The 24497-nt window shown below is 40.5% G+C and overlaps 1 protein-coding gene across 4 annotated transcripts in view; it reads right to left on the bottom strand.

The window, feature by feature from the left end:
• Window positions 1-13952: 13952 nt before the first annotated feature.
• The window catches only part of LOC108594422 (transcription factor hamlet), a 29778-nt gene continuing 19233 nt past the window's right edge, over window positions 13953-24497 (bottom strand). For all 4 annotated transcript variants that reach the window (XM_017979594.2, XM_017979595.2, XM_017979597.2 and 1 more), the window contains 4 exons: window positions 21705-21849; window positions 19445-19601; window positions 15313-16236; window positions 13953-15252 (listed from right to left, as the gene is read on the bottom strand). In XM_017979594.2, the coding sequence (XP_017835083.2) occupies window positions 13984-15252; window positions 15313-16236; window positions 19445-19601; window positions 21705-21849 (2495 nt within the window). In that variant the 3' untranslated portion in view covers window positions 13953-13983. The remainder of the gene's footprint in view (window positions 15253-15312; window positions 16237-19444; window positions 19602-21704; window positions 21850-24497) is intronic.

The raw sequence follows: 24497 nt of genomic DNA, 5'->3' as shown, positions 1-24497 counted from the left end.
ATGCCTTCCTAGGCAGATAATCAGGCAGGCAAGCATACAGCCTGAGCACAGTTGGTGCTGGCCGGATGGCAGTTGCTGCTGCCGCTGCCGCTGCTGCTGTTGCTGTTGCTGCGCCTAATGCAAAAATTCGATCAGCTGCATTTTCAGATCTCGACCCATATTTTGTTATATTTTTGTTGCTGCTGTTGCTGCTGTGGCTTAAACTGGTTTCGATTTGCATACACGTTGGACGCAGGAGTGCGATGAGTGTGCTTAGTCATATTGGGCGGCCATTAGAATGCCGCAGCGCGTCGCGTCGCGTCGTTTGCAGTTGCAACAAAATAGCAGCAAAAGAATATCCATTGGTCCCCACCTAAACTAGTTTGCCTGTGTGTCTGTCTGTCTGTCTGTCCGACTGTCTGTCTTTATTTTTTAGAGCACACAAAACGCTGTTTGCCACATTCGTTTCGTGTGTTTGCTGCTGCTGCTGCTGCTAGTGCTGTTGTTGCATGTTGCAATCGATTGCGAAACGAAATGTGCGACCCACTGCGACTAATCTTCACAAGCTGCTGCTGCTGCCACAAGAGCGCGCTGGGCAAGCAGCATCAAAAGCCTTTAAAGAAACTTTCATGTTGCTGTTGCAGTTGCTGTTGCTATTGCGGCTGCTGCTGCTGCTGCTGCTGCTGGCTGGCATTGTTTCCTTTGGCTCGTTTGTAATTAAGCATACGTCGTGTGGCACATGGGATGCCAAGCCAAGCTAGATACCGCTCAAGTACCTCGTATTCAACCAGATACTTTCACAATTTGCTGCTGCTGCTGTTGCTGACCAACTGCAAGCAACAGTAACAACAACAACAACAACAAGAACCAACACTCGTTGCCATTGTCGACAACTTCAAATTGTAACACACTCAAATTCTAAGGTGTGCCAAGACGGCCATTTAGATTGTGGTACAAGCATTATCTGTCCCCATGTACACGCGCCCCGCCACGCCCCTACCCACCAACCAACTGCAGCTTAGGTGTCCGCCTGACCGTGCTGCTGCTGCTGCTGCTGCTGCTGCTGGTGTGTCTGTGTCTGTGTTGCTGCCGTCGACAGGGAAGGCCAAGAATTTGTCGGCTAATAGAGAATGGCGAGCGCACTTAATGATGCCAACTTGTGTCGCCCCGCCATATAAATCAATAATAGAACACAAATCTTTTGAGTGCCAGCACTAAAAAATGAAAATTCTTGAGCTTGAGCTATTAACTTGTTGTTGTTATTGTTGTCGTCGTTGTGTCGACCAAACAAGTGTGCGGCAACAATTTTTTGGAGAATTTATCAATGTTGAGGCTGCAATTTAAGCTCAACAAGTTTTATAAAATTTTTGGACTAGAGCCAGAACAGTTTAAAGTAAGATCAAGCTGCTAAATTTTTAGCTGTAGCTGTGTCTAACACTTTTTAAATATTTCAGGTTGCATCTATAAATTTAAATTCATAGCAAATATGTTTATCATTTATTTATGATAACCTTGGCAGCACTCATATTTAAAAAGTTATTTATTGGTTTCACTTCATTAATCAGTTAGCTTAAGTCAAATACTTAAAGATATGCATAAATTTGTAGCTCAGCCAAAATCTTGTAGTCCAAGTAACAACAGCTACAACAACAACAACAACAACTGTAGCAACAACTTCATTGCAATTCGCTCAACTAAAATTGAAGCTGCTGCAAACTGTGGCGTATAAACAAGCTATAAGTATTTTTATGATCGCTTCTCAATTAAACAAGCCTAGCACTTGTTGATGTTGCTGTTGTTGTTGTTGTTGTTGCTGTTGCTGTTGCTGTTGTCATGGCTAGGCAGACTGTCGCAGACAGCATCAACTACTATATATATACATATATATATATAAATATATCGTACTTTGTATGTCTGTTGTTGCTGTCTGGTCTCTCACGAGTTATCGCCGCCAATCGAATGCTGCGTTTGACGCAATTAAATTGTCACTTTTCGTTTTGTTGGGGCGATTTTTTAAGTGCACTGGTTTTTCTTGAACCGCCTTATAGCAGCTATGCTGTTGCTCTTGTTGTTGTTGTTGTTGTATCAGCAAGACATCGCGCTGTTGTAGACAATCGAATGAACATACATAAAATATATAAAACACAAAAATAACAACAACAATTTGCCGCCACACACATAATAATTTCACATTGGCAAATTCTTACTAATTAGCTAATTGCTCAACAGACACGGACTTCAGAACGTATTTTATTTTGCATATATATTTTATTTTTACGAGCGCAGCGCGTGTCTAAAATGCAGTAGTTGGCAATTGCTTTAGTTTAAATGATTTATACTAAATACATATGCAAAATAATTAAACATTTTGAGTGTGAAAAATACTATTATTAAAAAAACTAATTAGTTTATGATTTATTGTAAATAATATATGAATTTATCAAAATGATTTATTTTATGTTTAAATGTGATTTAGGAAAGTGTTACAAATTTAACAAAGATTAAAGAATTATAGTAAAGTAATATATAGTCTATTGAATTCTGAAAAATTCCAGTAATATATAATACGATATTTTACAATATTTTATTTGTTTTTGAATAAAATCTGAATATTCTAAAAAGCATTTAAATCTTTCAACTGCACTTAATCAGTTTGTTTGCTTTAATTATTATACATAATTTATTTTCAAACCTTAGCTTATAATTAGCTGCTGTTTTTCTAACATTTTTGCATATAAATATATAAAATATAAATTGATTAGTTTTGCTCAAGACATTCACAGCTCATAAATAACATAATAAACAGCTGAGCTGACATTTAATACAGTTATTAAGCTAAGCAGCTTAGCTAATTGGCAGCGCACCAAATGCCCGCCCTTCTGCTACCTACACGCAGTTAATATTATTATAGTTTCTCTCTAGTGTTGTTGCCACACATACTAAAAGGCAAGCGAAACTAAAGCGCCGTCGACTATTTCGAACGCATTGGTAGCTCTTTAGTGGGCTCGTTTTATGGGCGTGCAAGATTTGCAGCTTTGCTGTTTTTTTTTTTCCTTTGTTTTATGGCTGCTTGTCTAACAAAGATCACCCAACAGTAGTGGCCAGCTCTTAGAGTTTAACGACTACCGAATTCTAAGCTAAGTGGCGTGGGTGAGTCTTGGCCAAGACAACGCAGCATGAAGTCGTTAATGTTGAAGCTGGCCTAATGACTCGCGTTGCTCTGGCAATTGCATAACAAGAGTGACAATTGGCAAATGCACGTGGCCGCGATAAGAATCGTTGAGCAAATTTTGCGTTACGTATGCGACACGTGTGCATTGTCTGGCTGACTCTCTTTCTAAGCCGTTATATATGTGTAACGGACATATATCAAAGCCAAAGCCCACGGATTACTCATTCATATCCGCAATTGTGTAACAACAGCCAGCGAGCAGACTCTAGGCCTGGATGTGGATGTGGACACCGCCACACAGTCCACGCAACCATTAAAAAGTGAATCCAGTGCCAGTGCCAGCTGTCCCAGAGACAGCAACAGCAACAGCAACACAGCGACAGCGACAGTAACAGCAATAGCAATAGCAAAAGATAGAGCCACAGCCACTGGCGCAGCTTAGCCAAACTAAACCAATTTTTACAAAATATTAGAGCAACAAATTAATGACAGTGGCAAGCTGAGCAAGAAACACAAGCTGCGATCAGTTTGCTTTTATTAGCAATGCGCTGCTAAAATGCTCTCTCTTAAATATATATAAATATAAGCAACATAACGTTATAAAACAATTTAATTCAGCTAAGAGCTAAGTTAGGATTAAAAAACAAAAACTAGAATAAAACGCTCAGTTGAATTAATTTATCACTTATTTCTTTATGGCTAAAATAATTTGTATTGTATATAAATTTATTTTGTTTTTAATATTTTAATAAAATTATGCAATAATTATTTTGCGTTTTTATTTAATTTAATTTGTTTATTCTTGTAAAATATATTTTGGAATAGTAAATATTTTTACATTACAAATATTTGATATGTGGACATATTTATGACATATCATTTTATATGAATGGAGCTGTACAAATTATTTATTTACTTAACACCTGTTAGGTGTCAAATCAAGAACCTTTGGCTTTCAAATAATTAATCACAGCCTCTAACTCTCATCATTAACTACTCTGCAATCTAAGTGCAGCTTTAATCAAGTTAAAATGCTGCAACGCTTTATAGAGTACATGCAACTACGTCTGGCGACTTTCAATTAAAAAAGAAGCAAAATAAAAGAAAAAAACAAGAATGACAATCTGATGTCGTCGTTGTTGTCGTTTTTTTTTTTTCGCCGTTGTCGTGGTCCAAAGAAAAGCAAAAGCTGCTGGCCTGCTATGCTGTCGCTGTCGCAGTTGCAGTTGCTGTCGCTGTCGCAAAGCCCAGAGCCAAGCCCGAGTTGAGGTCCAAGCAATACAATTTACTAGCTTAGACGCTTGGCATGAATAAATAAAATAGCAAAGCACATTAACGCCCCAATGCAGCTGCCAACTGGCCGCCTTCGCTGCTGCTGCGGCTGCGGCTGCGGCTGCAGAGCAAGACTAAAAGACCATCCGCACACTCTGGCGATTCGCAGTTGAAACTTGAATCACCCCGAAAGCGTTCGAAGCCAGCAAGCCAGCAAACCGGACCGATAGAGCTGATCAAAATAGCAAAAGGCTGCGGCGCACAATTACAAAAGGAGCAAACGCTTGGGCGGCTGTCCGCACAGCAGGCGTACGGTCGTACGGGCGTACGGGAGGGGCGTGGCGGGGCAGCAGCTCGGGCGCGAAATGGCTAAAAGCAAATTGACGCCGCAGCAACAAAATGCCACAACAGTCAAGTCAAGCAGCTGAGGAAAACACAAAACCAACGCGGCCAACTCTATCTTTTCTTTTTTTTATTATTATTATTATTATTTCTATTAGTTGTTGTTTCTATATACATATATATGTATGTATTTTTTTTGCAATCCAGTCAAGGGTGTGGTGGCGTCGCTGCCGGCTGCGCTGCTTTGGCAGTCGCCAGTGGCCGGCGTTCGGCTGGTCTCGTGCACGTCGTCCAATAACAACAACAACAATGGCCAAACGAGTCACGCTCAATGCTACAAACGTTGGCAAAAAAAAAAAAACAAAAGACTTAGGCAACAAACTCGCCGTTCAATGTTGGGCTCTTGAGTCTCGCGAGTCGCAGCCGCAGCCGCGAGTCTCTCGGTCTTTGATACAATTTTCTGACTGACTAAGCAACAGTCTCAACGTAAGTGTGTGTGAGTGTGTGTGTGTGTGTGAGTGTGGGCACCCGCCCAGGCAGCTGCATTGGCTACTGCCCATAACGGCGTTGTTAGTAAATCCAGCGACAGCGCAGTTGACTGCAGCGTTGACTGCGCTGCTTGATTACCGTTAGCGCCAGGCTATATACGTTGTGGACTCCATTTACCCAAGCGCGCGCGCGCGCTCTCTCTCGCTCTCCGGCTACGTTCTCTGGCTTGTGTTCTGCTCTTTGATTTGTTGTTGTTGTTGCTGTTGCTGTTGCTATTAAAAGCAAAAGTTTGCAATTAACAACAAGCGAAAATTGTGCTTTGTGGTCTTTTGGATATCACATGTTGCACTGCGCTCGCTTTTGGGGCTGGCCTTTTTGTATTTATGCAACACGACACATAACATGAAATATTAGCAATAAATTTGTAAATGATTTTTTTCTTGGTTTCTTTATTATTATTCCTGCAGCCAACGTTCAAGTCAAACGATATGTGGGCTTGCACTTGTTACAATTTAATCAAAATACAAGCACAAATAGATAAAAAGCAATTGGGCTACAATCTCATAGAAAAATAGAAAAGTTGCGACTTAGTCTGTGGTTTGAGAGCATTAAAAATTGAATTAGGGCTGATTTTCGCCAAGTGTAGCTCAACTCGTTTGGGCTTTAATTCTAATTTATAAGTTTGCAACGTTGGCGCAGTTTAATTAAATGTTATATTTGAATTATAACAAGCAGGTAAATTGAATTAAATCTTATGCAGCGACGACGCCAACAACAACAACAACAACAGCAACAGCCATGACAATCCAGGCGCTGTCTAACTTGCAGCTGTGCGACTTGTTTGGGCGTGTTCCTTGGTGGTCTCGACGCCACAGCTACTCGCAAAATTTCAAATAGCAGTTGCAATTGTTGAAATTGGGTGTAGCTAGAGCTCACTTTGTATTTGTTCTAAGCAGCTAAGCTAAGCTGTCTGACCACGCGAACGCATCGAAATCGAAATCGATGACAAGATCGCTGGCCTAGGAACAAAATGGCAAACACGACGACGACGACGACGACGACGCATAAATAAATTAGAAAGTCAAAGTCGACCTCTAAACTTTATCTAAGTTGTAAGTAAAGTATATTGCGCTCCACTCTACGGTGTATTATTGCATATTTTATGAGCAGCAACAACAGCAACAGCAACAACAGCAGCAACATGTTGTGCAGTGTGCACAATGAGAGCTTTGAGAGCAAAGCGACCACGCCTGTAATTTAAATTAAATTTGTTTTGCTATATTAGGTGCCGCCGCAATACACACACACACACACACACACACACATAGACATTTATAGATATATCCGTAACTAGGCGTTAGTTGCTACTGTTGTTGTTGTTGTTGCTGACTGACCGCTACAATGATGAGTTGTTGTTTTTATTTATAATAAATATATATAATATGTTATATTGTATGCATAGTTTGTATTTTCCGGCTTTAGGCTTTGTTGTTGTTGCAATTTTTTAGGTATTATATATTTTGCAATTTATTTATGACCGCCTCAATTTATGTAGAAATGTTTTTTTAATGGGCATTCGGACATGAAATCCGACAGACGACAAATGATTTATAACTGATTGAATGGGGGAGTCCAAGTCACACACACACACACACACGCATTGCTTGGCAATGTGGGCGACCCTGTTGTCGTTAAACGGATGCAGGAACTTGGTCAGCTGAGCTGTAACTTGCGATCATTTGCATATAGAATGTAATGCAGATCGCCCTATGACGATGATAAATTGCTGCATAGGCCAAGCGAGAGAGCAGCTAGTGCTAAATTTATGATTGGCAATTAAAAGTGCGCTTAACAATAAAAAATATTTGCACTATTTTTGAGTCTATTCAAATTGAAAATCGAATCGCTAAGTATGCAAATCGTTCGTTGTGTGCTATGCAAATCAACATTACAATTACTTTAATCGCCAGCAGTCATGTTCATTAGACCTTAGCCATAATATGGACAGCGGCCAGGCCATCGAAGAAGCAGCAATCATCGTGCAACAGCCACAAGTACTTGCAACAACAGGCAGAGCTTAAACTTTAACTAACTAAATAAAGCCAGAGCTACAATCTCCACTACATAAACACACACACACACACATACACAGACATAGATGTGCATGTGCATTTGTAGGAAAGGAAAGCACAAATTGCCAATCCGATGCGATTTCAGGAATTTAGCATAGTTTGTGGCTTTCATTTGCATTCAATTTGGATTTGGCATTCGCCTATTTTTTTTTTGTAGCTTTTTCTGTGGTTCGCCTGCATTTTATTGTCATTTTACGTTGTTGTTATATGTCTGCCAGCAACAACAACAACAACAGCAACAGCAATCACAACAACACAACGACAACAATAATCGACAACAATAATAGTAACAACAACACACGAATGCCACGCGCCTACTTATGTTGCCATGTGGCATGTGAAGTGGAGCTGTACCGTTCCCCAAAGCTGCTGCCACCACCGCTCGCTTGGGCCCAAAACCACACAGCGATATAAACGAGCCACAGCCAGCGAGCCTTAGATAGATCCCCACATCCAACAAAAGCAGCAGACACAGCGCAGTGCAGAGCGCTAAGCTCAGCTCTAGCTCTAGCTGCAGCTTGAATCAGTTTGAAGCTGGATGCTTTGCCTGGGTGCTGCAGCTAAATTGCAAAACACCTTTGCAGCGACAGCCCAAACAGCCAAACAGCCAAGTCGGCCGGCTCTGGGCTGGCTGGCTGGCAAAGATGCCAATGCATGCAGAGCAAGAGCATTGGAGGCTGCAGCTCCACTGAAAGCTCCAATACCTTAGCTATATGTTTTTCAATTTCTCTGTCTGTATGTGTGTGTGTGTGTCTACTTTTGATCCGTTTTAGTTGCTTGTTGGCCAAAGATCTTGCACTACATAGGCCACATACATGATGATGATGATAAAGGGGCAGCTCGTAAAGTTGTAAATTATTTTAAATTTATGCTATGGGCTTTAATTTTATATAACAATATTCAAAGAAATTATATGTTCCTCAAATATTTCATAAATATATTTCAATAATTTGTTTTCAACTGAAAAGCATCACATTATAAATTTAAACTTAAGCTTTATTCAAATATAAGATTACAATTATGAAGTTTTATTTATGGAAGTTTTCAAGTTATGCAAGAAAATAAAAAGTTACGATAATATAAATAATAATTTCAATAGAACTCGAATAAACATTTAAATGTAATTATTGTTTGCTTATTGAAATATATGTAAGCTCTTAATAAATAAAACAGTTTAATTTGTAACAATTAACAACTAAAAATTAGTTTTCAATAAAATCTTACTATGATATAATTGAGTTTAGTTTCTCAACTAACTTGCCAAATATTTCTCGAACTGTCCCAACTGCTTGGCGCGCATGTTCCTAGGTCCATCGTCGTCTTGCAGATCGCTTGCTCCGCTGCTGAGCTACAAGTTTCAGCTTTGGCGCACAATCGCTGCGATCTCAACTGATAGAGCGATGATGTGTGTATGAGCGTGTGTGTGTGTTTGGAACTGGAGCTGAAGCTGGAGAAGGCGCAGGCGCAAGCTCAACCTTAAGTTGGCCAGGCATACTCTAGTTTGCCAACAATAGCAACAGCAACAACAACAACAACAATAACATTTGTTGCCATTTTTGGTGCAAGAGCGAACGCGATGCGATGCGAGTGTGGCGCTGATGTTGATGCTGCCACAACGCGTCGCGTCGCGTCATGTGGCAACATGATGTTGGTGGAAATTTATGTCATCCCTTGTTGTCGTGTTGAATCTTACGATGACATTTCCAACATAATTTAAGCCCACGCATGGACACAAGCATAGAAAACAATTCAGGCTCGTAATGGGTGTTGAATGGCGTGTGTTGGCCCAAAAAAAAAAAAAAACAACAACAAAGCATACATTGTTGTTGTTGTTGTTTCTTTTGTTGGCTGTGGCATGGCCTGGCATTTTGACGATGACACCAGGCCAAGCGACGTCAGGCGATAAATTTGTTATATTGCGTGGATGCAGTCAAGACAACAACAACAACTATAACGCCAACAAAAATCCACAAAATATATATAAGAGACACAACACGAGGCGTGGAAACGTGAACAAATCGTCTGCATTGTAATTTAATGTATCAATTGCTTTGATTTGCCAATTTCAGTGATCATTCGACGCTTCTCGTCTCGTCTCGCTTGCGTCTGCGTCACGGGGGCGACGACAAGCGGCACGAGCAAGCGAAGCGAGCAGCGAGCACTCCACTGATAGCTGGAGAGCACCAACCGAATAGAGCTGGAGCAGCACTTGGGGCTTGATTAGAGTGATTTAGTTACAGGCCGTGTGCCAGGCGCATGACACAAACACAAAGACAATCGCTAAACAGTGCTCAGCTGCGAGCATCATGATGAACTTGCTAGTTATCTTATAAAAACAAATAAAGTATAATTTAATTAATGTGGGCAAGTGTACACCTTAAATATTTATATGTATAATTAACTTTATATTATTTAAGATTGTCAGCAATGATAACAAGCTTAATAAATACATAACAAAAAAATCTATTGTATTGCATATATAAATAAAAATATTAATACTTATTTTTAAAAACAATTCTAAAATATTAAATAATATATTTATTTCTATTTTCTTATTTTGGTGCTTTTACATTTATTAAAGATGCAAATCAAGTTGTATATTTGATTTATGCTATGCAAGCTTTATATTATTTGAAGATACCATCAATTATGACAATTATATATTTTATACATAAATAAAGCAAAATGCAATTCTATCATTATTAAAAAATATATGCAGCATTAAACATTAAGTATTATTAAAATGCCAACCAAGTCAAAATTCAAATAAATTCACAAGTTTGTTGTTGCCAAACTAATCGATTAAATTGAGCATTAGTTTATTAATAACTTGACAAACATTTTCTCTGTATCTCTTAGCCTTACTTTAGTCGTGCATACCCTAAATCTCTGCTAAGCTTGTCAGCTTTTGTCTACACTGACTTACTGAGCCAAAGACACCAGAAAAAATATCGCCCGTTGGACTTGAAACATTTTGGTTCGGAACGTTGCACAGTTTGCACAATATTTGATTCCATCTGCAACTGAATAGCGCTGGCACGGGCACGGGCACGGGCACGGGAATAGGCACGGGCACCCGGGGCTGGCCCACTGTGCGCAATTTGCTACACGAAACTGTGCCACGGCTAGGCAGCAACAGCAGCAGCAGCAACATCTGCGCCAAGCGTTGCAAGTACCTTTGGCTGTTGCTCACTTAGCTGTTGTTGTTGCTGTTGTTTGTAGGAAATGAAAACATCTGCTGACTGATTGCCCCCTGGTTGCAGTTGCAGTTGCTGTGGCTGTTGCTGTTGCTTTGGCTGTTGCAGTCTGCCCAATCAGTCAGCCAAGTTATGAACAACAGTTAGACGACTGCGGCTGCTGTAAGCGAGGGCTCTTAAGCCCCCCGACAACAACCACAACCACAAGAACAACAACAACAACATTGGGGCTTAGGTCTTCATGGATCAATGGGATACGCGTGATATCCTTCGGCTAGTTTCCATTTGCTCTCGTTGCGCTTATTCACGTCTTCCGTTGAGTGCCTTTGATTTCGTTGCTATAATTGTGCCATTAGCTTGCAGCTAACAGAGGGAGTCTTCGAGCTTCTCTTTCGCTCTAACTCTGTCTTTGGTCGCCTTTGGCTTGTGTCTACATTTGCATCCGTTTTGGCCTTTCGAAAGTCACCGCAGATACTAACCAAGCAGATAGACCGAACTACTCTGCAGACTATTCTGGTCTCTAGTCTGGCAGCGTTTAACGGTTCTCTCGCTGCTCCTTGGCGAGCGGCCTAATGTGCGCAATTGATGCGCGTTCTCTTCTTCTTCTGCTTCTTCTTCTAGCCACATTTGTTGCAACTGCAGTTTGGGGCGTGTAACTGGGCCATTTGTGGCAAACTGTGGCACATAATCAACTGTTGCTCGAACTAGGGCCGCAGCCAAGGTTTCCATATTTTAAGCATTGCTCGTTATCATAATGTGTTGCATTCAAATGCACATCAGCAACAGCAACAGCAACGGCAATGGCAACAGCCAGCTCGTGCAGCTGCAACTGCAACGCCGCCTTTGCTCTGTAATCAGCAAGAGGTGTGAGTGACCTGAATAGACTAAATTATTGGGCTGGCATTTTAAGCATATTGCCAAAATTACAGCTGAAATTTTGAGCTTAGGCTACCAAATAGAGAATCTTAGCAAGCAAGAGTGGCTTGAAGAAAACTTGGCTTTAATCATTTTATTCTTTTTGAACTTAACATCAATTTAAGCATATGTGTATATAAAAATTAACAATTCTTATTCTCAAAAATTTTGAAATGTAATACTCAAAACGAAAATGATCTTCACTCTCTTCCAACTTCCAACTATAACTATAACTATTTTTTTTAATATTTTCTATTCTATTAAAATATATACAATTTTGTATAGCAAAATATTTGTTACATATCGTAAATCAAAATATGATCAAATCATTTCATTAATTTTATTTACTATTTCATTTTAGCAATTTTATTCGTAATTTTAATTTACTGTCACTGTGCTCTAAAATCTACATCTCTGTTTATTACTCTTGTAGAAAATAACAGATGGAAAATGCGAAAACTCACAACAAGTTTGTGTAACGAATTTAAAATTATCAAGATTACAAATATATAAAACAAGCTCACAGCTTTTGTAATAATTCAAAAACAAAAATTGTTTAGACCTGTAGAAGCCTAATGAACCCAAGTACTTGCAATCAAGCTCTATAATAATGATATTATATTCATATACATTTGATAATACTGGACAAAATACTGTTTGTAAATTTTGTTTGGTAATTAGCAATGCCAATGGCAGTGCAAATTTATTAAGAGGCATCTCGCTCTTATTTGCTTTAATTTGTAATTAAAATATGCTAAAAATTCACTGGAGATACAAATTATAAAGTAATAAATATAGTTAAATATATTGTTAACACACTTTTGATGAAGTAAATTGCGCATGTTTAGGCCAAGCAAATTGCCTGTAAGCTCAAATGAAATGATTATTTAATACGCCGATGAACTCATTAACATTTGCCACTACAGTTACTTTTGTGTGTGTGTGTGTGTTCACTTCAAATGCCATTGAGCAAGTCCAAAAAGCAATTCAATAATTGGCCAACACATATTACACATAATAATATTTTGTGGCTGCCTCGAAATTATAGCCAAAGACGCTTCTGCACACGCCCAAAAGGCCGCATGTTGATCTCGAGCGACCAAGACGGTGGACGGAGACTGGGACTTGGACTATGGCTAATACATATATTTGTACGTTCATCTAGATTCTTGTTTTGGGGGCGCCAAGGCATTGGCATGGAAACCAATTACCAATTATCTACTGTTTTCTACACAAAATTCAAACATAATTTGGCCAGTTTTGCGTTGCAAATTGTGGCACAGTTTGCTGGAAGTTGGCTGTGGTCAGGGCCAAGCCGAGCAGCCAAGTAGTGAGCCAATCATCGTGGCCACAGTGGTCGAAGATTATTATTTTGGCTACCGACTGCCCAAAAACTATTTGCCCATAATCGAAAGTGATCGAGTAACGGTGCACAGGTTGGCAAAAAAACAAAAAGCAGCAAAAATGATTGATGCCAAAACTTAAAATTCAGTTAAACTGAAAAGAAACAAAAGTCAAATGAACATTATACGTATACCAAAGTTTTAACCGCATTTCGCCAAAGGCGTAACACACTCTAAACCGGAAGGGTAATTAACTCGCCTTGCGGATCACGCCTTTGCATTCAAAGCAGAGCAGAGCTGAGTTGGATGGATGGCTAGATAAATGGGCTTAAGCTACCACTCGATTGTATGTATATTAAAAAGCTATAAGTTTCAAGCTATTTTTTTTTTGTTTTTCTTAATTTTGATTTTGCTGCCTTTTGTTTTTTTTTTTTTTTTTTTGTTTTTGGGGTTTTGGCGCATGATTAATAAGTTTTGCTTTTATAGGCAAATGCGTTTTGGGGCGAAGCTGGCAGTCTTGATGTATTGATGGCTGTATAAAGTCTTCTTTTATGCGCTCATTAACAGTAGATGAGCGTTTTAAATGGCTTTATTATGGTTTAAATTCCGTAGCGTAGTTATGTTGTAATTTGTTACAAATTAACACACAGAGACAATTTCACATTTGTTTGTTTTGCTTTTTTATTTTCCATTTATTTATAACGATCTTGCATTTGCCTTTTATACATACATTTATATATATATTTAAACTTTAAGTAAATGTTATATAAAATTGTGTGTGTGTGTGTTTTATGAGAATTGCATTAATTAGCACTAAAATTAATTAAATGTATGTTTGTTCTTAAACTAAGAGTTTCAACTATTTACATGCGCTCCATTCATTATATATATATATATATTGTTAATAAGTAGTTTACACATTAAAGAGCCAAAATATTGTTGTTTATAACTTATTTAATTGTTTGCTTACTTCACCGTCTTTTTCCATTGATTGCATAGCTAAGATGTGAATTCATTTATTTGCTATAGTTAAGTTAAAGAATAAAAAATGCAAACTACTTAAGTACTAAATTCCCTCTCGGAGGCACGCTTATGTTGCAAGTAAATAAAGTTTAGAGTTCAAAATCAATTGTTAACATAATTCAAGTGCTCACGGCAATGCTGTTGTTGTTGTTGTTATTGTTATTGCTGCTGCTATTGCTGTTGTTGTTGTTGTTGTTGTTGTGGTTGCCATTCCTGAGCAGCTCCTTGTCGTAGCCCGTGGAGACGGACAATTGATCATCGCTCTGCTCCTCGGTGTCGGCATCGGCATCAGCCCCGCCCAGGCCGCTCACACTCAAGGGCGTGCAGGCGTGTTTCATGAACGAGCGTATGTCATCGAAGCAGGCATCATCACGCTCGATGGCTTCATTGCTGCTGGGCGAGTCGTTGTACTCGCAGCCGCCGGCATCCGCCTCATGCTTCTTGATGTGCCTGTCGAGATTCGTCTGCTGGCCAAAGCAGCGTTCGCATCTGTCGCATTGAAATGGCTTCTCCTTGTTGTGTATATTGCGCACATGGCGCTGCAGATTCGATGAGATGCTAAAGGCTCGATCGCAGAACTTGCAGCTGTACGGCTGCTCGCCCGTGTGGGTGCGCAGATGTCGCGTCAGATTGGCGGAGCGTGGAAATACCTTGCCGCAGAATTTGCAAGTGTAGCGACCTTTCAGCGCAGCGCTGCTGCTGATCAAGCTGGGCGGACGACGGGGCGGCTGGCCGACGACGGCCTTGACGGCAGCCAGCATATTGCTGGAGAAGCCAGCGGCGGAGAGCGCCTCGTGGAAATCATGGTCGGGCGGAAGCGGCTGGTGGCACAAGCTGCCGAATGGCGTCGCAGCTACTGCTGCGGCTGCTGCTGCAGCAGCGTTGTGCTTAAAATCTCGCCGTCCGCCCATTTGGCCTAAAAAAGGAAACGCCTGAGGTTGAAGGCTTGCGCGATAGAGTTCCTCGAGCAGCAGCCGCGGATGCAGCGTCTGCGCATTGGCCGAGAGCCCGTTCGCCGGCTCAGTGCGCTCCGACATGCTGCTCAGCTCACCGCCTGTGCTGCTGATGGGCGGTGAGGGCGAGGGCGTGGGTCCAGCCGAGGCGCTTATGCTGGGCGTTGGACTGCTGCCCTTAAAGCTTTGCCTCGAGGTCGAAGACTCGCCCGAGCTGTGCTTGAGCAAGCGACGCTTCAGCGCAGGCTCATCCTCTGCATCCAGCTCAAGCTCTGGCGAGCTGGCGCGACTGCTAACGCTTTCGGGCGCTGCTGCTCTATGCTGCTTGCGCTTGCGGCTTATGGACAAGTCCAAAGGCAACTCGGTGGCGCCAACAGCTGCTGGCTCGGCTTCGTCTTCAGCAGGCGGCGGCGTGCTGACAATGTCAATGGATTTCTAGAAAAGAAATTAACAAATTAATGCTATGCCATTTATAAAATTATTAATAAGACTTACTCTATCATTATCGACATCATCTTGTTCCTGCTGCTGCTCCAGCTCCAGCTTTACAGCCGACTCCTGTTTGAGGCTGGGCAGCTGCAGCTCATAGCTCTCATCCTTGTAGTAGGCAGAGCTGTCCGGCTTGTAGCATTTCGTCTCGGGCGTGCTGCAGTCGCGCTTGAGACGACTTGGCGGCGACTCGGCCTTCAGGCACATGGCTGCCTGCAGCTGCTGCTGGAATGCAGCGTTCTGCTGCACCAGCGGCGCCAGTCCGCGCGCCATGTCGCCCAGTGGCTGCGCATTGGCAAACATTGGCGGCAGCGGAAAGTTGGCGCCGGACGTGAAAAAGTTGTGCATGCCGTAGTGCGGAAAGCCGGCAAAGAATGCTGGCGGTGGACGCATCATGAACAGATGATTGGGTGGCGTAGCCATCGCTGGCGCGTTGCTGTTGTCACTGTTGGCGCTCAGACGTTGATGCGGAACTTGTGGCAGCAGCAGTGGCGGCTGCGGCGCTGATTGCTGCTGTTGCTGTTGCTGCTGCTGCTGCTGCGGATGTTGCTGCTGTTGTTGTTGCTGCTGCTGCTGCTGCTGCTTGTGCAGGCGACTGGCTGGATTGCTGAAGCTGTGCGAAGAGTCGCAGAACTTTTTGTGCTTGGACAGCGAGGTGACCGTACTGAAGCTCTGGCCGCACTTGGTGCACTTGATCTGCATGCGACAATCGGCGTGCATGCGCTTGTGCCGGCAGAGATTGGAGAACTGAGTGTAGGCCTTAAAGCAAACCTCGCAGGCAAAGGGCTTAACGGATGAGTGTATATGCTGATGTTGCTTCAAGCCCGATGAGGTGCCAAACGTCTTGCCGCACTCCGGACACGGATGACTGCGTGCGCCGACGTGATAGGCGCGAATATGACGCTGTAAATTCGATGGGTCACAAAATACCTGCAAATAACAAAAATCAAACAATTATTATTATTTCAATGAGTGAGTAAGCGCTGTGCTCTGGTTCGGAAATTCAAATGAAACGAAACTGAAATTAATCAATCATCTGCTATGGTTACGGCTATGGCCGCCGCTAAACGGATCTCAGCTCTCGGCCTCTATGTGTGAGAGATTACGCAAAGGTAAATAGCAAACAATAACGACAACAACAACAACAGCAACAATTGTTGTTCTCCACCCACCAGCAGCAGCGACTGCGGCGGCGGCGGCGGCAGCAGCAAACACCTTCGTCAATTATTAACATCAATTGCTACAATTGTCGTTGCGACCATCCCCTCTCTCACTCTCTATGCCACGCCTTAACGCCCTTTTTGGCTAGGCATGACAAACATTCGCTTCAGCTGTGCTGCTCTTTGCACTAAACTGTGATTTTTACTTTCAAGAGTTAACAACTTGATGTTAGATCTCTTAAGTTTTAGGTGCCTTGCTGCTTCTCCAGATTTTAACAAAGGTTCAAACATAAAACAATTTTGTTTAAAATTTCTCTGTTCTTAAATTCGATAACTCAAAAGCAGTTATAGGATTATAGTGAATTTAAATAGATTTCTTCATTTGAAGAAATGAAAAATTGGATTCTCCATTTTAAAATTCAAAGGCGGTTATTGGGATTAAAGTGAATTCAAATAGATTTCTTGAATGTTCAAATGAAAACTTAGAATCTCCATTTTGAAATTCAAAAGCTGTTATAAGGCACTAAAATAAATTCGCAACGATTTTTAAAATCTGCAAATGAAAAAGTAGTAGCGACTGATTCGACACTTTCAGTTTTTAGTTTCTAAATATTAATTAGAAATAAATTCTTGCTCTATTCATATTGAAGTCACTTTATATATTTGTGACGTGACTTTGTAACGTGATTTGTAAGCACTTTGGCATCACTACTGAAATTACAGGCGTAGCTTTTTTTTTTGCTGCGACGGGCAGCTAACGCAATGACAGATCGAGCCATTCATTTTGGCCAAGCTAAGCCAAAGCCAGAGCCAAGACAGGCAGGCAATGGCATTCAGCGCAGTCAAGACTGTGGCTGGAGACGGCCAGGCCAGGTCCATAGCCAGTTTTTTACCCACTTCAAACTTGATTTGCTATAGCCTCCACCCGCGCTGCCTTTTACGAAACTGTTATGCCTAATCATGCTGTCATAATGCGCTACGAATTCATATCAAACGATGATCGAGGCAGCCTTTTTTGTCTATAAACTACAAGACGGGCGACGGCGGCAACGGCGACATACAAGAATAGCTCGTGCTATAACTACAGCAAATGGATTAGATTCAACTACTCTCCAAAAAGGCGAATGACTGTGTAGCAACAACAACAACAATAGCAGCAATAACAGCAACGACTTTGGCTAGGAGTGTAGGTGTTTTGGCATGCAGGCAAAGACTTGAAGAGCTTGAAGAGTTGTTGGCTTGAAACACGTAAGCTTGGCCTTTGGAATGCGATTGTCTTGGGACGACTTGTGGGTCAGGACTTGCAAGCAGAAGAGCTAAGCTGGTTTTATCTACTGCTGCTGCTGCTGCTGCTTGTTTGCTAATTAGAGCAGCGTCCAGCGTCTATGGCAACCAACATGGCTGATCCGTGACAAATCCCTTTTGGTAACGCTTTAAGCTGTCTGCTTAGCAGGCCAAACAAAAAAGCTGACAGCTGGCCTGGGCTTGGACCTCAGCGAAGCGAAAGCTACAAGCCCAAAAAAAAAAAAAGAAAAAAGATTGATCATCATTTGTTTAGCGTAGAGCTCCCGTTTGTGTCGCAGCAGCAGCAGGCAAAGCTAATGGCTGGCTGGCTGCCCCACTGACGTTGCAAGACCACAATGCGTGCTACTTACATGCCACCGAAACAATTACAGCGCGATAAGTAAACTAACTGTAATGCATTAAGACAGGCCCCGCATCGATTGAAATACCGTTGCTCAAAAGGGAAATTCGTAAAGAAAAAGTCCCAAGCTGTTGTAGGCCTGGCTGGCTGGCTGGCTGGCTGGCTGACTGACCACAAGATTGTAATCAACATGCCATTAAAACACATCTTTGGCAACATGTCGAAGTCGTCGATGTCGATGCCGATGCCGATGACAATGATGCATGTAACGAATCGTACGATGGATTGACTTCAAGCTTCTCGGCCCTTTAATTTAACTTTGGCATTCAAATGCAGCGCGAAGATGAACAACAACAACTACAACAAAGAGTTTCAAATTTCGAGCGCTAACAAAGTTTCTTCATTACCCTACAAGCGTTTCCAAATGGTCGCTTAAGTGTTTTGGATGAGTACACGCCCTGATTTCATATTGCCCCCCACCAAACGCTAGATGAATAAAAAAAAGCACAAGTCAAAGAAGTTTCTTTTTTTATTCAAGCCACAAAGCAGCTGCCGTTGGCGTTTCTTGTGTATCGCCCACGGCTATTGATCTGCTTGAAATCAAAAGTCTTGCCTAAGACCTGATACAATAATTAATGATACAGTAGTTAAAAACCAGCGGAGGTATAACCAAATTACCGCACTGGCCAGTGCTACCAATTGAAAGAATCATATAGTTGACTACGTTTAAAAGCGAGAACAAAAAATGTAGCTAAAGCTTCAATAGAATGAACTCCAGGCACTTAATTTGGATTGCAGATCACGAGGAATAAAACAAATAATATTATTCTACTAAATATGAACAAATAGAATTTTTCCCATTGAAGAGTACAAGATTATAAAACAAATACCAGCGACTTTTGATGATTTTAAGCAATTTAAATTAATCTTAGGGCTCGCTACATTTTATATGTAAATATTAATTTGAAAGCCAACCAAGAAGTCGTAAAATTCGGAAAGTACAAGACTCTATAAAGAAGCCTCTATAAAGTGTCTGCCTTAATTTATTTTGAACAAAACTAAGGCAAAAATTATTAATATTGAATTCGAAGCTCATTGTAAATTAAATTCAATTTAATCAACAAATAAAACTCAGCCTTTGATAAACCAAATAAATAAGCTTCAAGTATAAGAGTCTGTCAGATTCTAATAGAAATTTAACATAACTTAAATTTAATTTAATCAATGAGATATTTAAAATGATTATGGACCCGCTTTGAGTTTGACTTTGTTTTAGTTTAGCTATTCTCTCTTATAAGCTACTTAACTTACTTAAATAAATCTTGGCACTTACCTTGGAGCAATTCTCGCAGGAATATTTGCGTATATTATTGTGGGCGATGGCACCGTGCTTGATCAGCAGAGGACGCAGACAGAAGCGCTGGGAGCAGAGGTCGCAGGGGTATTCACCGCGTTTGATTTGATGTTGCACCACCAGATGATCGTCCAGGCTGCAAAGGCAAAGAGTAAATGTGTTCTGACATTAGTAAGAATTTAATTTTTGGCTTTTGGCCTTTATCAATGACGCTGTCATCAGCAAATGAAATTAGCATTTGTGGCATTTTGTTTGCCTCTGTGTGTGTGTGGCAATCGCCAAGCTTCAATCAGAGTCATGTGCGGCAGTTCACACGCCCCTAACTCCGCTTTGTTTGTTGTCCAACTGTAGCAACGCCCACGGACAATGCAGCGGGGCGTGTGCCTGGACTTCAACGTGGCGTCAATTAGTCAAATGATGTTCAATATTTAATATGCCGAGCTTATCACACGATCTTAGCCCTGCCACAGTGCCCAATGAGTGTCCTCCAGGCATGCCCCAAGCTCCATTTGGAGCAGCCTGCCCTGAGATTTTTATCAGCAATACGCGTGGGAGGAGCAACGTCGACAAAAGGCGGCCACATTTTTAGCTCTCTTTTTAGTTTAATTTTATTTTTTTTTTTCGTTTTTGTCATGGAAGAGTTGGCCCAGTCGTCAGTCTGTTGTGCGTTTGAAGTGTGGGCGTTTGTTTGCTTACAACAACAGTAACAACAACAACAACAACAACAACAATAGCCAACTATGCATGTTCAACATCAGATAAATTGCAAAAGCCCGGCCTGGCCTGGGCCTGGACTTGGAGACACGCAGACATGACGCTCATAGCTTCTCCATGTGTCCTCATGTAAAATTCAATAAATCACACACACACACATACAGTGACTGATAAGTGTGACTGGCCACCCACTGGTGCATATAACGGTACACAGAGCTACATCAAATCAAAATCAGAGCGCACTTTAGCACTTGAAAAGGCTAAAATATGCAGTTGGAGTGAGAGAAAGCAAGAGCGAGAGAGAGAGAGAGTGAAGCGTGAAGAGTCTGTCATTTGCGTGTTGAAATTTCATTAGTATTAGTTATTACAATGCTTAAACACTTGTAAATAAAAGTTTTTGTACAAAAGTTTTGCATTAAACGAATGGCAAATAAAATTCCAGCAAGTTGACAATGAAGAGCCATTTAATTAGCCATCAGATATGACATTTATAATTGAGCTCTGTGGAATTCTACATTCTAAAAATATTAAGTTTAAGATAAAATTGTAGGCACTCAGCTATACATAATCAAATTATAGACTATGCTCCAATTTAAAAATATAATTTGCGCCACAAGTTCTCTAATACAAATTATTAAGGATTTTATAAATCAGTTTTTATATTTTTCCTAATTCTATACTCGTGTCTTATAAAATTCTTTCAATTATTTTAATTCTACGTTTTGACTTTCGAGTTTATAGAATAGAATCGGATATATATTATTTAAAAGCAAATTATAAAAATTTATTCTATATTTTTAAAGCCGCAATTCTATTACATTTAGCTATATTTACATTTAGCTGTTTTTGTTTCAATTTTATATTTAGTTTTATAAAACTAAACTACTGTAAAATTTCCTATGTCCGCGCATAAATTATGATTCAATTGCCTTTGCCTATTATTACCGTTATTATTCGTGCTATAATTAATGGCTTTATTTAGAAATAGCTAAACAGCTTCATGCCAAGCTCAAGACTCACTTTTGGCCCACAGCCAACTAACAAAAACCGTTTACATTTTATAGTTCACTCTCACTTTTTTTCCAACTAAACGACCTGCTGCCATCTTTTCAAGAGGAAGACAAGAAAAAAAAACTATCAAACTACTTGGATATTTAATAGCAGCTTTTATGGTGGCCCAGACGATTATCGCCATCAGCTTTTAATTAAGATCGCCGCCAAAGCGCATTATTAGCCGTCATGAAGGCATTTAGCAAACTATTGGGAATACTCAGGCCAGATATATTTATATATCGTTTTTTTTAGTAGCGCACCCATTATTCTATGGGTAAGTTGGAAGCTAATTGGCAGCTTGTTTTTTTACGAATTATGTTTTTTGTACAACAAAAATTTGATTTAGATTATTGCTGCTGCTGGTGGCAGCTGCTTAAATGCCAAACCAATTGCCAGACATTCACCAAAGCGTTCAGTTGAGTCGCTTAGAGATATGCGTTAGATTTTTTTTTTTCTAGTTAGTTTGGCTTACCGTTCTAAATCCGTATAGACATTATCACAGAGCTCACAGCGTATATCGAAACCGTTTTCATCGTCTGTGAAATCGTTATCGCCTTGACTGTTTATCGAAGAGTTTTTCTTGTCCTTGGAGAATTCGTCGCCGCTATAGTGGGAGCCTGCAATAGAGAAAAAGATTAGTTTAATAAATATTATATTATTTAAAATTTTATAAATAGTTAAAATGCTTGGCTTAGACTTTACTTTGCAAAGGTTTAAGCCAAGTTCTAAATATTTTACGAGTATTAATTATCAATTTGTTTGGCCTAATCTTTCCAAAGGTATCGCGTATATAGTATAGTATAGCGAATCTGATAATCTTATTCTGAAGAAATTGTTAAGCACTATTTATGAATAATCAAAATACTTGGCTTAAGCTTTGCAAAGGTTTAAGCGGAGTTTTAAATATTTTCGCAGTATAAATATTTGGCTTAATCTTTGCAAAGCCTTAAGCCAAGTTGGATTATATTTTTAGAAGCTACGGAATATTTTACAAGCACTTGATACTTAATAATTTTTGAGTGTCTATAATATTATGATATTTCACTTTGATTGCTTTGCATGATTCACAGCACTCACGTTCGTTTGCAGCTAATGGAATAAGAGCTTCAGTTGCTTCAGTTATTCGAAGTATATATGTATGTAGATGAGGCTAGTTTAATAATCTAGGGAGCACTTGACACAACCGTACGGTTTCGCGTTTGAGGAACAAGTGTGTCGCACTGGGCGCATTATGTCGCCGAGCTAATGTTTTGTTTGCTCGCTAACAATCTGCGGAAGGACTCACCGGACCACCGCCAGGACACCCTCACAGACACACACACACACACAAAGGTAAACACGCAAACACTTAACACAAAATTGGTAGCAGCAACCAAATCGTGTGCACTCATATATAGCCTGGCCATATAGCTTGACGTTGAATAGATAATTGTTCGAAATGAAAGTAAAGCACCCCCGACCCGGCTCCGCTCATGACGCTCATGACGGGTGCCAAGTACACAAGCCCAATGACAATTCCAAGGGGAAATGGCTATTGTGAATAGCTTGCCTGGATGACTTGGACAACCACCGAGCACAGTCCGAGGCACAGGCACAGGTGAGCAACAGCAACAGCAACAGCAACAGCGGCTGTGTGCCTTAACCCGCTGCCAAAGAATGCACCAGTTATTGCTCTAAGGGATGACAATGACCAAAAGATTATGCATGCAAACACACACACACACACACACAGTCGTACTAGGGGGTGCAGTAGTGCGGTTAGCTTCGGTTCCGTTGGACTGATTTCGCTCAAAAGTCATATAGCACCTTGGCCCAAAACACAGGTGTTGCCTCTCAAGGCTTCAGCCCACTCTCACCCTCACTCTCACACACACAGACACAGACACAGGCACACACATACACTAAGGGTTGCCTCCGCCCAACTTGATGAATATATAGACGCAACGACTTGCGCTCAATTCTAATTGCGGGTCGTGCTCTATGCCCGGGTCAAAAGTTAATATGCCCGCCAGTGTGCAATATGCTCAACAAGGGCAGCAAAGATTCCCACGTGAAGTTCGCCTTATGAGCCGCAGCACTTGAGCTATGACACCACCTTATGGTCACCACCTTATGGCGAAAGATAGCGTGGGACAGTGGCCCAGAAGTTGTTATCACTAAACTCTTCTAGGCAGGCGCGTCAGCTGCATCCACAATTAGCATAGCTGCTTGGGAAAGTTTCCGGAAACTGAAGTCCAGGCTTAAATATTTCAAATAATTTAACTAACGCTTAAAAAAATTTAAATAAAGTTTCAAACTACTGTTGAGCTAAAATTATTGCTGTATAAACTTTAGTAACAATTAAGTTATTGAATGTTGAGACTCTCATATTTTTAAGAATCTTTTAAATATCCTTTTTAGTCATGGAAAACACTCCAGTAAAAACTGAAACTCAATATGCCAAGCTTTTCAATAGAGAATTATAAGAGACTAAGCTGCAACTTTATAAATTTAATGTTAAATTTTCATTAATTTAATTATACACTAAACACATTTAAATTCTATTTATATTTTATTAAATATTTAAAGTGTTAAGCTCTTCCAAATGCCTTTACATTTTATTTATATTGCTATATAATTAAAGTATTAATTCATAGATCAAAATATGTTAAGTGCATTCAAAATAAAATGATTAACTCATCATTAAAATAATTATGCATTCAGTTCAAAATGAATAATGATTTGCCATTTAAGCGAATATGACATTAACTTAAATTTAATAACTTGCCTATCAATTTCATTACTATTAAGGTTAATACAAAAGCTTTATGATTGAACACTTGTGCATAAATTCATGTGATCTGTTTCCAAATATTTCGATTGCTTTTTGAAGACTATGCAAGCGAATTGCTGACCATCTAAGTTGGGTAGGGTAATCAACAATAGTGGACGCAAGGCTAAGTTTGCTTTTGAGATGTCTTTGGAGCTTTTTGAGTTGCTAGAGCGGCGCAACTTCAATCGACCAATCAAAGAGTTAACAATTGAATTCACTACTTGAGCAGGGAGCACACGCCAAAAGCAAGACCAAGCCCATAAAAAAATACAATCTTAATCACACACACACACATACACTGACACATTGTCGCCAACAATGCTGATAGATGATTAATGAGCTGGCATGTTATGCCAAGTTACCAAGCCACTACCTAAACGAAATCCAAATACCAAAATAACAAAAATCGTAAATTGAAAATTCGAAACTCGTCGCGTCTTCGTCTAAATGATC

Source organism: Drosophila busckii, chromosome 2L (genome assembly GCF_011750605.1).
Source record: "Drosophila busckii strain San Diego stock center, stock number 13000-0081.31 chromosome 2L, ASM1175060v1, whole genome shotgun sequence".
Taxonomy (NCBI): Eukaryota; Metazoa; Arthropoda; class Insecta; order Diptera; family Drosophilidae; genus Drosophila; species Drosophila busckii.
Note: the sequence above shows the minus strand (reverse complement) of the source record. Positions and strands in the feature narration are given on the sequence as shown.